Below are 13,209 nucleotides of genomic sequence, written 5' to 3'. Positions count from 1 at the left end.
CGTTGAATGACACGTCCTACGATCAAATATAAGCGCGCAACAAGAACCGTCCATCGTCGTTTTGCTAGGTGCACGAGTAGCTGTTTACTACAAATGGTCTTGATAACATATGGATAGCGAAAAACCTGTCCCTGTGCTGTATCATACCACGCGCTTGCATTTGGCGATAGGTTCGACGGATATACACTTATTTGGTAATCCTTAGAAATTATTATCTCGTTGACTGTTACTAAAATTCCGAGATAGTACAGAACTTTTCGATTCAGTTTAGTTCACTCTACCTATTCATGGTGTTTTATCTAATTATGTTTTAACTAATACAAGATATTTTTGTATAAATGACAACTAGTAGTAGTATAACTATAAAATAATTTATTTAACTATGTATTTTAATTTTACATAAAAATTTGTATATAATGTTAATTCTACGTATAAAAGTTATCACCTTTATAATTGCTACTATGTTTTTTCTCTTACTGCATAATAAAATAATTCATAAATTTTCTCGACTTAAAAAAAATCCTCAAAATTAGCCAAAGAATTCAGAATATCTGATAGTTTTGGGACATTCTGTACATTTACCTGTTGAAACACAATAAAGATATGACAAAGATATTGCGTTTGTTCAGCAAGGAGGTACTGCGAGAAAAGGACAATATTAACGATGGCATCGGTGCACCGGACTGGCGTCTGTCGCTTACGCTCTTCGTCAGCTGGTTGACGGTCTTTCTTGTGGTGATACGCGGCGTGCGCAGCTCCGGCAAGGCGGCATATTTTCTGGCGATATTTCCCTATATAGTTCTCATTGTGCTGCTTATAAGGGCAGTTACGCTGGATGGATCTGTCACTGGAATCTTCTACTTTATCACCCCGACATGGGAGAAACTGTTGACGCCGATGATTTGGTACCACGCTGTTGCCCAATGCTTCTTTTCATTAACTGTTTGTTTTGGTGCTGTCGTCATGTTTGCTTCGCATAACAAATTTCACCATGACCTGTATCGGTTAGTTAAAAACATTCTTATTTTCATTTATTACACACACACACACACACACACACACACACACACGCGCGCGCGCGCGCACACACACGACATATATAATTAGAGAATTTGCAACTATTTTCATTATTGAAGACAGCACGAGACATCCATTGGATATCCATGGATGTCGTGTGCTATTTGGATATATCGATTGGAAATTTCTACATGAATCATTTGGATAACTCTGTTTCAGTATTTTACGATGACTAATCGACCTAACACTTATTAATTCCAATAAAAAAGATTTCTTTACAACTCGTTGTGTTTTTATTAATATAAAAATATGTATGGTTGGATAAATATGTATAAATGATATTAATTAAACACAAATGGATGTCTGTTATGTGACTTGTAAATGGATTTCATTATTCACATTCATTAGGGACGCAATGATAGTGACAACTCTGGACACCTTTACTAGTTTGCTGGCTGGTTGCACAATCTTCGCCATTCTAGGTAATCTCAGTCGCGAATTAGGGATCGAGGACATCGGCACAGTGGTTCGAGGTGGCACTGGATTGGCATTCATTTCCTATCCGGAAACGATCGCTAAATTTACGATCGCACCGCAGTTCTTCAGTGTCATGTTTTTCGCAATGCTATTCGTCCTGGGTATTGGCAGCGAGGTTGGTCTCGCTTCCGCCATAATTTCCATCGTGCATGATCAGTTCCCGAAGGTCAAGTACTGGCACATAGCGGCTGGCACTTGCCTCTGCGAGTTCTTAATCGGTCTTATATACGTCACGCCGGTAATTAGGTGCCATTAACAATTATTTTTGTTAAATCGTTGCTTTTATCTTAATTGAGCAAATGTTCACAGGGCGGCCAGTTCATGATAACTTTCGTCGATTATTATGTGACCTCATTTATCGCTTTTCTACCGGCTGCTTTCGAAATGATTGCTGTCGCTTGGTCATATGGTACGTTTCTCTCCGTCTATAATAATTTCGTTTAATAAATTTATATTTGTCAATTAATTATCCAATTGTTATTATTTAAAACGAACGATTTTAGGACTGGGTAATTTTCTGAACGATGTCGAATTTATGCTGAAGAAACGGCTGTCGATGTTCTGGCGAATTTGTTGGAGCATCCTTACACCTGGAATTGTCCTTGTAATCTTCTTCTATACATTCGCCAATCTTGAATTACTGAAATACAACAAGAAGTTCTATCCTTATTCAGTTTATGGTAAGTTAAAATCAGATAAACTGATATTTAGAAAATTTTTCTACACTTTCTTTTTATAAAATTTTGTTGACTATTATTTTGTACATCTCTATTTCTTCTATCATAATATCACCTATACTATTACACAAGATGTTCAAAAAGTCCCGGGTTCTTTAAATATTTTGAAGTAAGCATTACTGAGAAAAATGTTTCATACAAAAGTTGTATAATTTAAGGGGATGCTGGAGTGTCCTGTTTTATCATTAATTATTAAAGACTCTTTTCTCTTAATGTGTTTATGGATTGAAAAATCCTTCTCCACAATTGAAGTATCGACAACAACGCAATTCGCCAGCTACATTTGAATATGAAAACGAAAGAAAATTGAAGACTTACAGTTTTGTTGTCGGCTTCTGTAGTCAACACGTCACAATATGTACTGCATATAAGAATTTCAGATCTTGCACGTTCATAAAAAGTAGTTGGCGAATTACAAAAAGTCTAAACGAACAATCCTATGCTTTTAGAAACGAGGTAGGGGGTTTAGTATAAGGTTTTAGTATAAGAGAAAAGAGTATCCGAAAATTTCGTTTATATATTATGAGTGAAATTATATATTATGAGTGACGTGAAGCCATGAAACCAAGCAGTATTTTAGTTCCGCGATATTCCGACAGCGTAGCTGAACCATAAAAATAATCTGAATTATCGATCTACTCAGGCCCATATCAATAAACGTGCCCTGACCAAAGTTTTTTCTTTTGAGAGGAAAAATAATAATAAAATAAATATGATATTAGTTATTTCAATTTTGTTGAATAATTTCTTCCTAAACAAGAAACGTACCATATTATTTACATATGAATACAATGAAGATAATTATTTTAATTGCACTGTTCTGTCTTTTACATACATTTTATTTAGTAAATTATTGATGCATACCAATACATAAAATAACATATATATGTATATATATATATATATATGTTATTTTATGTATATATGCATCAATATATATACACGTGTGCGTATGTATGCGTGTGCGTGCGTGCATGCGCGCGCGCGCGCGCGTGTGTATGTGTGTGTACATATATATAACACATGTCTAAACTTTATTTACTGAATAATTTACACATACATATATCAGTGTTCGGAACGCGATCTGTGTTCGGTTGAGCTTCGATTCTGCTCGAATCGGATGTCGAAACGACACGCGGCAATCTTGTAGCAGACGTATCATATAAATGGAATTTTCGAATACTCATTGCTCTCATATTAAAGCTCATAACTGTTTCTGCCAACGTAGTATTGTTCTTCGAGGTTTTCTGTAAATCGTCAGCTACTTATTTTAAACGTGCAAGGTCTGAAATTATTGTATATAGCACATTTTTGACTCGATTCGGATGTCGAAATGATGACTTAGTAAGAAGCGCCATTCCTCTTATCGCGCACAAGCGAAGTACTGCTATTTAATTACAGAAATGGAATCATTGTATAAACCAACAATATATTATCGGTTGGAAACGCTATAATAATTATATTTTTATATATTATATAGAATTATATTTTTATATATTATATAGAAATATATATCAGGATCATTGTTTAGAAAAGGAATCATGCGTTCTTGCTGCATCGGCGATGATGCCAAACCAGAATCGATAGAAATCACATTCTTGAATTGCAGAACGAATTATTGAAACAGACGTACGACAGAGTGAAGAGACAGAGAAAAAACAAAAAAGTATAGAAATTCTGATTGTAATCGGAGAACTCCGCACGCCGAGCTGGGCTCGTCGAACGAAACAGCGAGTCTATCCTTCAGTCTCTCTCTCTCTCTCTCTCTCTCTCTCTCTCTCTCTCTCTCTCTAATAATAGCACAAATAATTTCAAAACATGATAATTTACGAGATATTGATATTTCTATGATTTTCTATGAGCATTATATACCACGTTCATAGAAATGATTTGCAAAATCTCAGTGTGGTCTTGCGCAAAAGGTGCGAGAGCTGAATGTTAGAGATCCCATGATCCATTTCTTTTTTCTTTTTTCATAATTTTTTTTTTTAAATAAGTGACATTGTTAATTAACACATATTACAGGCTAAATATATTTTGATTATTGAAATTATATGTGTATTTCTAAAAGTTTAAACCGACAATTGTAGCAAAAAATAATTCGACGTAGTATGCGTCAAATAGATAGAAAAACAGTATTTTTATAAATGAGATCTGTTTACCTTTAGAAAAAATCCGAAAAGAAATCATGTTTCTGTTATGTTGATGTCGATCGGTACTTTCTGTGAAATGTTTTTTTCATAACTATCATCCAAATGTATGAAAATTCTGATAATCAATCAAATCGCAAAAGTGCGATAATTAATATAATTATAAGGATGATATCAATATAATTTTGTAATTAACAAATCAAAAAGCCTTTATATGTGCCTTTATGTGCAATATACAAATAATTGTTTATTTATCTATTGAAGTGATTGAAGTGTAGTCTTTCTATAGTTATTGGAGCACATGTTAAATTTTGGGTCGACTTTTGAAGCGTCGCCTTCTTTCCCCCCGCTGCCGCCGCTCAATACTCGACGGCTAAGCTGCACCGAATCGCGCGCGGATGTACATATATCTCAGAAGTGTTGCACTAAGAAATATGCTGCGACCGTACCTTCCAGCAAATTATCAATCCTTTCCTTAGTCTTCTGAGATGTCTTCTTTATTCAACATGCCTTCTGTATTTCACATGTTGAATAAAAAAGACATCGCGGATTATTGGAGTTAAGTCATTCCAGTTAAAAATTACGCATCTCGTTCTGTATCGACTCTCATTAGTCTTAAATTGATATTATCAGTATTCTATATTAAAAGATATTACATTTTGTGGCACATAAGCATGCTCAGTAGCTCTTTGAAAGAAAACCGAATGTATCATAAAAATAATAAAGTAATATTTTAAAAGTACGTAATATTCAATAAAATGTATTTACTTATTAATATGATGTTCAATCGCTATTATTAAGAAAATAACAATTATGTAAGAAGGAAATATTTTCATGATAAATTTTCATGTTGGAAGGTATGATAGCAGCATATTTCTTATACTGTGACGCTCCTGAGATCCGCGCGCGATTCAGCAGTCGACTGTTGAGCGGTTGTAAAGGAAAAATAGGCAGCACTTCAGAAATTGGCTCGAAATGTGTAATTAGTTCCGAGCACACTGAAGTACACATATAATTTCTATAATTTTATAAAAATATATTTGGAGTAATATGTTTATTAATAATGTTATTCATTAAAAAAAAAATTATGGAAAAAAAAGAGAAAGCAGAATCTAACGTAGAATCTTCAACATTCTGATCTCGCAGCTAATGCTGAGACATGTTGCGGATCTCTATGAACGCGGTACATAAAATACACGGAAAATCGTAAACTATATCTCGTTAACTATCACGTTTTGAAATCGTTTTTGCTATTATACGTTAATGAGAAAGGTATATGATTAACCCTTTCACTTACAATATCGTGTGAGACTCGTGGTAAAGAAATCAGATCAAACATAAGTATCATTGATGAGAGCCGTGGTACGTCTATCGGGCCAAACATAAACAACACGTTCCAGGTTGTTAATTATGGCACGCTCCATCATAACTTAAATCGAAGAGCAAAGGGTTAATATAATTTAATAAAAATTATGTATTATCTAAAATGTCTCTTTCCCCTTTATGATAAAGTCAAGCGGCTGAGATCGCCGAGAAAATATTTTCGGTCGCTAGGAACAAGTGACCACAGAGAGAAGGACAGAGACAGACTCATTGTTTTGCGAGCCCAGTTCGGCGTGTCCGCGCGGAGACTCACCGATTATCAGAGCTTCTATCTGTTTTTGTTTTTTCTCTGTCTATCGAAACAACAGAAAGAATTTTAAATCACAAACACAGTTGCCAGTTCTCCGTTTTTTTTTGACAGATTTCGGTTTCTTGGACTAATATTAAATACTCCAGCAGATGTAAAAATCTCCAATTTTTGTCATCTGCTGGAGTATTAAATATTAGTCCAAGCAACCGAAATCTGGCAAAAAAAAAAAACGGAGAACTGGCAACCGTGTTTGTGAATTAAAATTTTTTCATTTTCTTTTTATAAAATTATATTAATCATATATCTTTCTCATTAACGTATAATAGCAAAACTGATTTCAAAACATAAACATTGAGGAGATATACAATAGTTTATGACTTTCCGTGCACTGTATGTATTGCGTTCGTCGAGGTGATCCATAAGAATTCAGCGTGGTCTCGGGCGTTGGATGCAAGATCAGAATATTGAAGATCTTATGTTCGATCCTGCTTTTTCCTTTTATCATAATTTTTATTTAATAAATAACATTATTAATAAACATATTACTTCAAATATATTATACTTTTTATAAAATTTCAGAAATTATATACGTGTACTTCAATGTGCTCGAAATTAGTTGCGCATTTCGAGCCGATTTCTGAAATGCTGCCTACTTTTCCTTCACAACCGCTCGACGCCGCTTGACGGGCGAACCGCTCATGCGTGGACGTGTATCTCAAGAGCGTCATAGTAAGAAACATGCTGCGACCATATCTTTCAGCAAATTGTCATGAAAATATTTTCCTTCCTACATAATATTGTATTTTCTTAATAATGGTGATTGAACATCATATTAATAACTTAATGCATTTTACTAAATGTAATGTACTTGTAAAATATTGCTTTATTATTTTTATGATACATTCAGTTTCAAAGAGTTACTGCTCACATTTTTATGCCATAGAATGTAATATAAAATTTTACTTTACCGTATCATACATCTGGTCATCTATTTGTATTTTTTTTTAGTGGAATAAACCTGGAGAATACATTTAAATGAGGTATCAATAATAGAACTTCAAAGATAATAGAGAGTCTTTTTACAATAACGTGGATTTAGATACGGTGAACGCCTTTTCTTAATTAGTCGCTAAGGAAAAGATAATGTGATCATGATATCGATTATGTATCTTTTTTCTTAGAATGAAAAGTAAAAATTTTTTGTATGCATATGTGTATATGTATATGCATACATATATCGTTTTGCGAGACGCTATATGTGTAGAAAACAACGGCATTATATGAGTCAATCAGCTGTAACCAGTATGACCCGCGTTCACAGTATCGTTGCCGCGCAACAGTACTGGCAATTCAGTGTAGTGTAGTAGTGTTCTACACACAACCATGTGTTTGTGTGTGTTTGTGTGTGTGTGTGTTTGTGTGTTTGTGTGTGTGTGTGTGTGTGTGTGTGTGTTTGTGTGTGTGTTTGTGTGTGTGCGTGTTGTGTGTGTGTGTGTGTGTGTGTGTGTGTGTACGTATTTATATAGTGTTTTGTGTCCACAAAATAGAAAAAATATAGTAGCAGAATATTGTCTGCCTTTGGTAAGAGAAGGTTATGGGTGCTTTCTAACGAGCGACTCACTCAGTACAATACAGTATCTCATCCTTGTATAGGCGAACAAGATTGTATTTCACACTGTGTTTCTTGTTGGAAGGCACCCTATAAAGCCGGAATAGGAAAGGTTAGCATCTTTATGTCATTCGTGAAAATATCACATTTATTTATCATACAAGTGATATGGTTAAATCTTATAACAATAAATTGCGCTTTGCCTAATTATGATGTCAGAGGCGTTCATCGTGGGCTGACTATTTTTAATTTACTGCCAGAGGCGTTAATTGTGAGCTGGCTAGCTATAATAAAATGCCACAGCCGTAAATCATGCTTTGGCTAGTTATAGACAAATGTCAGAGGCGTTCATCGTGGGCTGACTACTTTTAGTTTATTGAGGCATTCGATCATCAAATTTGGTGAGATACAATTATGGAACCAATTTGTAGAATTTGGCGTCTGCAATTAAAGAAATGTCAATAGATGCATTGTCATGATGGAATCAAAAGCTGATTGCTTGACACGATCGAAACAGAGAAACTAATGAAGAAAAAAGAATTAAATATCATTAAATAGCTTCTTTAAAATCTTACAACTTTTGTCTGAAACTTTATTTGTCTGAAACATAATTTTATACGACACTGTACGTAATGAAAAGTATATCATATTCAAAGTGCTTTAGTAAATGTACACACTTATAGGTCAATGTATATGTTGACTAACAGCAAGTTACAATAAGTATTGTATATATATATATATATATATATATATATATATATATACACAATTAATATTGCATATTTAAATATAGCATAAATGCATAAATAGCTTAGCATTAATAACTTCTATCTGCAACGTATGTATATTCACACATTATAGTATACATATATGTAATATTGTATAATATTGCCTATATATGTGTTATATTTAAATACACACACCACTAATATTTTAACATGATTAATTTCTACATCTTTTTTATTAAACGTAGCAAAAAATGGTATAGCTACGTATATTATATGTGTAATATATCTATGTATAGCTAATACATATCACATCCTGACCTAAAATGACATTGTATGACAGGAAAAATATATATACTCGTATATATACAGGGTGTCCCATTTTAATTGCCCATCCCAAATATTTCGAAAACTACACATCCTAGAAGAAAAAGTTTTAGACAAAAGTTGTAGGGTTTCGAGGGGGGCATCCAACAGTGACCTTGACCATGACCGTTACCATGGCCGTCAAGGTCATTTCAAGGTCAAGTCAAAATTTTCAAATAGAACGCCCCTTTTTTCACACCGCAATTGGAAAGAGGAAGAAATTTTACGTCCGAATATGACCTTGACCGTGACCTCAATGTCAAGATCATGTCAAGATGAAATCCAAACATCTTGAAAACTATGTGCTCTTGCAAAAATGTTCGACACCAAAGTTGTGAGGTTCGGCGGGGGTTACTTAATGACATGATCATGACCTTCAAGGTCATTTCAAGGAATTAGAAAGAGGAGGAAATTTTACGGGTCTGAATTTTGTGTGATCATAAAAGCAAACTCCCAATGAAGAAAACTAGTTATAAAGGACCATTTTATGAAAATTAACCCTTACTCCGTAACCCTTTGTTTCGGCACCTTAAATCTGTAAACCATGGTCTTTTAGATCCTGTGCCTTTTTTAAACGGTAAAAATGCTTTGAAAAATCTGCAGAAATTCATGGAGCTTCTTAAAACCCTCAACTACAAATCCCAATTAAATATTTTGGGAAAAATAATTTTTTTATACATTTCTTATTTGAAAAAAGTGGAAAAACCTATGGAAAAATCACTTGTTCTTGCACTTGCGGGTCTTGTAGACCTTGGGTTACAGGTTAAGGGTTAAAGATTTACCTTCGACATTAGTGTTAACCGATGTGTACGGCGTGGAGGTCGTCGAATGGATTTCACACGTCATTGGCCCTGAAAAAGGCCGATATTAGTCAGCAGTTGTTGGACCATGTAAATAACTGAATGCCAACAAAGGCCAGATGTAATTAAGCATCCAGCCAGTTTCCTTTGTTCACTTGAATAACTGAAAGATTCTTATTTTTCATGCGGAAGGCTGATTGTCATTTGTTTTAGTAGTACCTGAAAAGTTGTCAATTTCTATTTATGTAACCCATGTTTCGTTTTAGTTTCTTTTATTCACTTGAATAACTGGAAGATTCTTAATTTTCATGCGGAAGGCAGATTGTCATTTAATCTAGTTATACTCAATGTTTATTTCATAAAGTAAGAAATTTTGATGTTGTCTCGAGCAATAACAAGATCTTTGGATTTCTGTTGTTTGTAGTAGTTTAACGGTTATTTTAGATTTTTTCTGTCTTTTTTTTCTGTAAACCGTAATCATGGGCGATTATCCGCCTAATGAAATTGTTGATATGATTCGCCAAGTTGGTCGAGCTGAGCATAATTATTCACTAGCAGCGCGCTTTTATGCTGAAAAATATCCGAACAGGCGTCATCCTGATAGGAAGACTATAAAAAGGCTTTGCACCAGAGCTGAGAACGGAAGTCTAAAAAGAGAGCGACGAAAATCTAGGTGCTAGTGAAGAAAAATCTGTAGCTGTTGTGGCAGCTGCTATTGTGGATCCTCATATGTCAACAAGAGAAATAGAAAAAGGCATGGTATCCCAAAATCAACGGCCAATCGAATCCTGAAGGCTCAAAATTCCATCCCTATCACATTCACATGCTTCAAAAATTAGAAGAGACTGATTATCCTCGACGTTTAGCTTTCTGCAACTGGGTGCAAGGCCAGGTGGAAGCAGATCCAGCATTCGTTGCAAAGGTACTGTTCAGCGATGAAACCACCTTCACCAATACAGGTGACGTTAATAGGCATAATATGCATTATTATGCATATGTTAATCCACACTGGAAAAGACATAAGGAGTTCCAACGTCAATGGTCGCTTAATGTCTGGGCTGGAATTATGGATGATTACATTGTGGGACCATATTTCTTTGAGGAAAATTTAAATGGTAATAACTATTTAGATTTTATTCGAACTGAGTTACCAAATCTTTTAAGAAATGTACCTCATAATATTCAGGAAATAATGTGGTTCCAGCAAGATGGGGCCCCGGCACATCGATCTCGACAAGTAAAAAATTACTTAAATGAGCGATTCCCAAACAGATGGATTGGTCTGGGAAGTACTACGCAAATTTGGCCACCACCATCACCGGACTTAACTCCTTTGGATTTCTTTCTTTGGGGATATCTCAAAGAGAAAGTCTATAAAACGGAACCCACAACAATGGAAGATATGAAGGACAGAATTCGAAGGGCATGCCAAGATATTCCTCCAACTTTTCTTCAAAATGTAAGAAATTCCTTCCAAAGAAGAATTAACAAATGCATGGAAGTGAATGGAGAGGCATTTGAACATTTAAAATAGATCCCTGAATTTGATTGATACATCTTGCCATGGTTGTTTGGGCATTTCCTAACTTATTCAATTTCACTATTAGATCTTACCTTTATTGGTTGGGTTGTACACTTTATTTTGCCTTTGATGGCTGGATATTGTGTAAATTATCCAGATTCTCCATTACATCTTGCCTTTATTGGATGGATTATTCATTACATTTTGCCTTTGTTGGCTGGATGCTCCATTACATCTTCCCTTTGTTGGCTGGATGCTTAATTACATCTGGCCTTTGTTGGCTGGATGCTTCATTACATCTTGCTTTTGTTAGAATTCAGTTATTTACATGGTCCAACAACTGCTGACTAATATCGGCCTTTTTCAGGGCTAATGACGTGTGAAATCCATTCGACGACCTCCACGCCGTACACATCGGTTAACACTAATGTTGAAGGTAAATCTTTAACCCTTAACCTGTAACCCAAGGTCTACAAGACCCGCAAGTGCAAGAACAAGTGATTTTTCCATAGGTTTTTCCACTTTTTTCAAATAAGAAATGTAAAAAAAATTATTTTTCCCGAAATATTTAATTGGGATTTGTAGTTGAGGGTTTTAAGAAGCTCCATGAATTTCTGCAGATTTTTCAAAGCATTTTTAGTTTAAAAAAGGCACAGGATCTAAAAGACCATGGTTTACAGATTTAAGGTGCTGAAACAAAGGATTACGGAGTAAGGGTTAATTTTCATAAAATGGTCCTTTATAACTAGTTTTCTTCATTGGGAGTTTGCTTTTATGATCACACAAAATTCAGACCCGTAAAATTTCCTCCTCTTTCTAATTCCTTGAAATGACCTTGAAGGTCATGATCATGGTCATTAAATAACCCCCGCCGAACCTCACAACTTTGGTGTCGAACATTTTTGCAAGAGCACATAGTTTTCAAGATGTTTGGATTTCATCTTGACATGATTTTGACATTGAGGTCACGGTCAAGGTCATATTCGGACGTAAAATTTCTTCCTCTTTCCAATTGCGGTGTGAAAAAAGGGGCGTTCCATTTGAAAATTTTGACTTGACCTTGAAATGACCTTGACGGCCATGGTAACGGTCATGGTCAAGGTCACTGTTGGATGCCCCCCTCGAAACCCTACAACTTTTGTCTAAAACTTTTTCTTCTAGGATGTGTAGTTTTCGAAATATTTGGGGTGGGCAATTAAAATGGGACACCCTGTATATATATACACAGTGCGACAAATATGTTCCCGGACACGAACCACATCTCAGCAACCAGTGGCGACATCTGTGAGTTCAAACATGCATTTTAAAGGTTGAACATTTTGTTATCATCTGTCAAAGTTTCATTCATTTTGATTGACATATAACGAAGATATGACAGTTCATGTTAAACAAGATTTTGGTCGAGGTAGAAATTTTAATATGGAACAAAGAGCAGTGATTAAATTTAACGCAAAACTTGGTAAAAATGCATCAGAAACATTCCGATCGATGCAACAAGTTTACGGCAGTCAGTGTCTAGGTCGTACAGCTGTTTTTGAGTAAACGCGTTTTTTGGAAGGCAGAGAGACCCTTCAAGATGACAAAAAATCAGGACGGCCAATTGGTTCGAACACCCGAAATGATCGAAAAAGTATGTGATTTTGTTGCAAACGATCGCAATGTATCACTAAAAATGATGGAAGAGGCTTTAAATATCAGTAGAAAAACGATTCGAACCATACGCATATTTGTCGCACTGTGTACTTTTTCGATCATTTTGGGTGTTCGAATCAAAATTGGCCGTCCTGATTTTTTGTCATCTTCAAGCGTCTCTCTGCCTTCCAAAAAACGCTTATGCCACTCAAAAACAGCTGTACGACCTAGACATTGACTGCTGTAAACTTGTTGCATCGATCGAAATGTTTCTGATGCACTTTTACCAAGTTTTGCGTTAAATTTAATCACTGCTCTTTGTTCCATATTAAAATTTCTACCTCGACCAAAATCTTGTTTAATATGAATTGTCATATCTTCGTTATATGTCAACCAAAATGAATGAAACTTTGACAGATGATAGCAAAATGTTTAATCTTTAAAATGCATGTTTGAACGCACAGATGTCGCCACTGGTTGC

At 35.0% G+C, this 13,209-nt stretch overlaps 1 protein-coding gene across 4 annotated transcripts in view; it reads left to right on the top strand.

Moving 5' to 3' along the window:
- LOC105144355 (Nutrient Amino Acid Transporter 1) overlaps positions 1 to 13,209 on the top strand; it is a 203,813-nt gene that overhangs the window by 159,379 nt on the left and 31,225 nt on the right. For 3 of the 4 annotated variants that reach the window (XM_087407523.1, XM_087407525.1, XM_011053215.2), the window contains 4 exons: positions 630 to 1,004; positions 1,426 to 1,792; positions 1,864 to 1,963; positions 2,058 to 2,234. In XM_087407523.1, the coding sequence (XP_087263649.1) occupies positions 630 to 1,004; positions 1,426 to 1,792; positions 1,864 to 1,963; positions 2,058 to 2,234 (1,019 nt within the window). Of the gene's footprint in view, positions 1 to 629; positions 1,005 to 1,425; positions 1,793 to 1,863; positions 1,964 to 2,057; positions 2,235 to 6,653; positions 7,540 to 13,209 lie in introns of those variants that run through there. The other variant, XM_087407524.1, reaches the window with a different exon arrangement.

The sequence above is a fragment of the Acromyrmex echinatior genome, chromosome 7 (assembly GCF_024713525.1).
Source record: "Acromyrmex echinatior isolate Ae372 chromosome 7, ASM2471352v2, whole genome shotgun sequence".
NCBI lineage: Eukaryota > Metazoa > Arthropoda > Insecta > Hymenoptera > Formicidae > Acromyrmex > Acromyrmex echinatior.
This window is presented reverse-complemented; position numbering and strand designations above follow the sequence as displayed.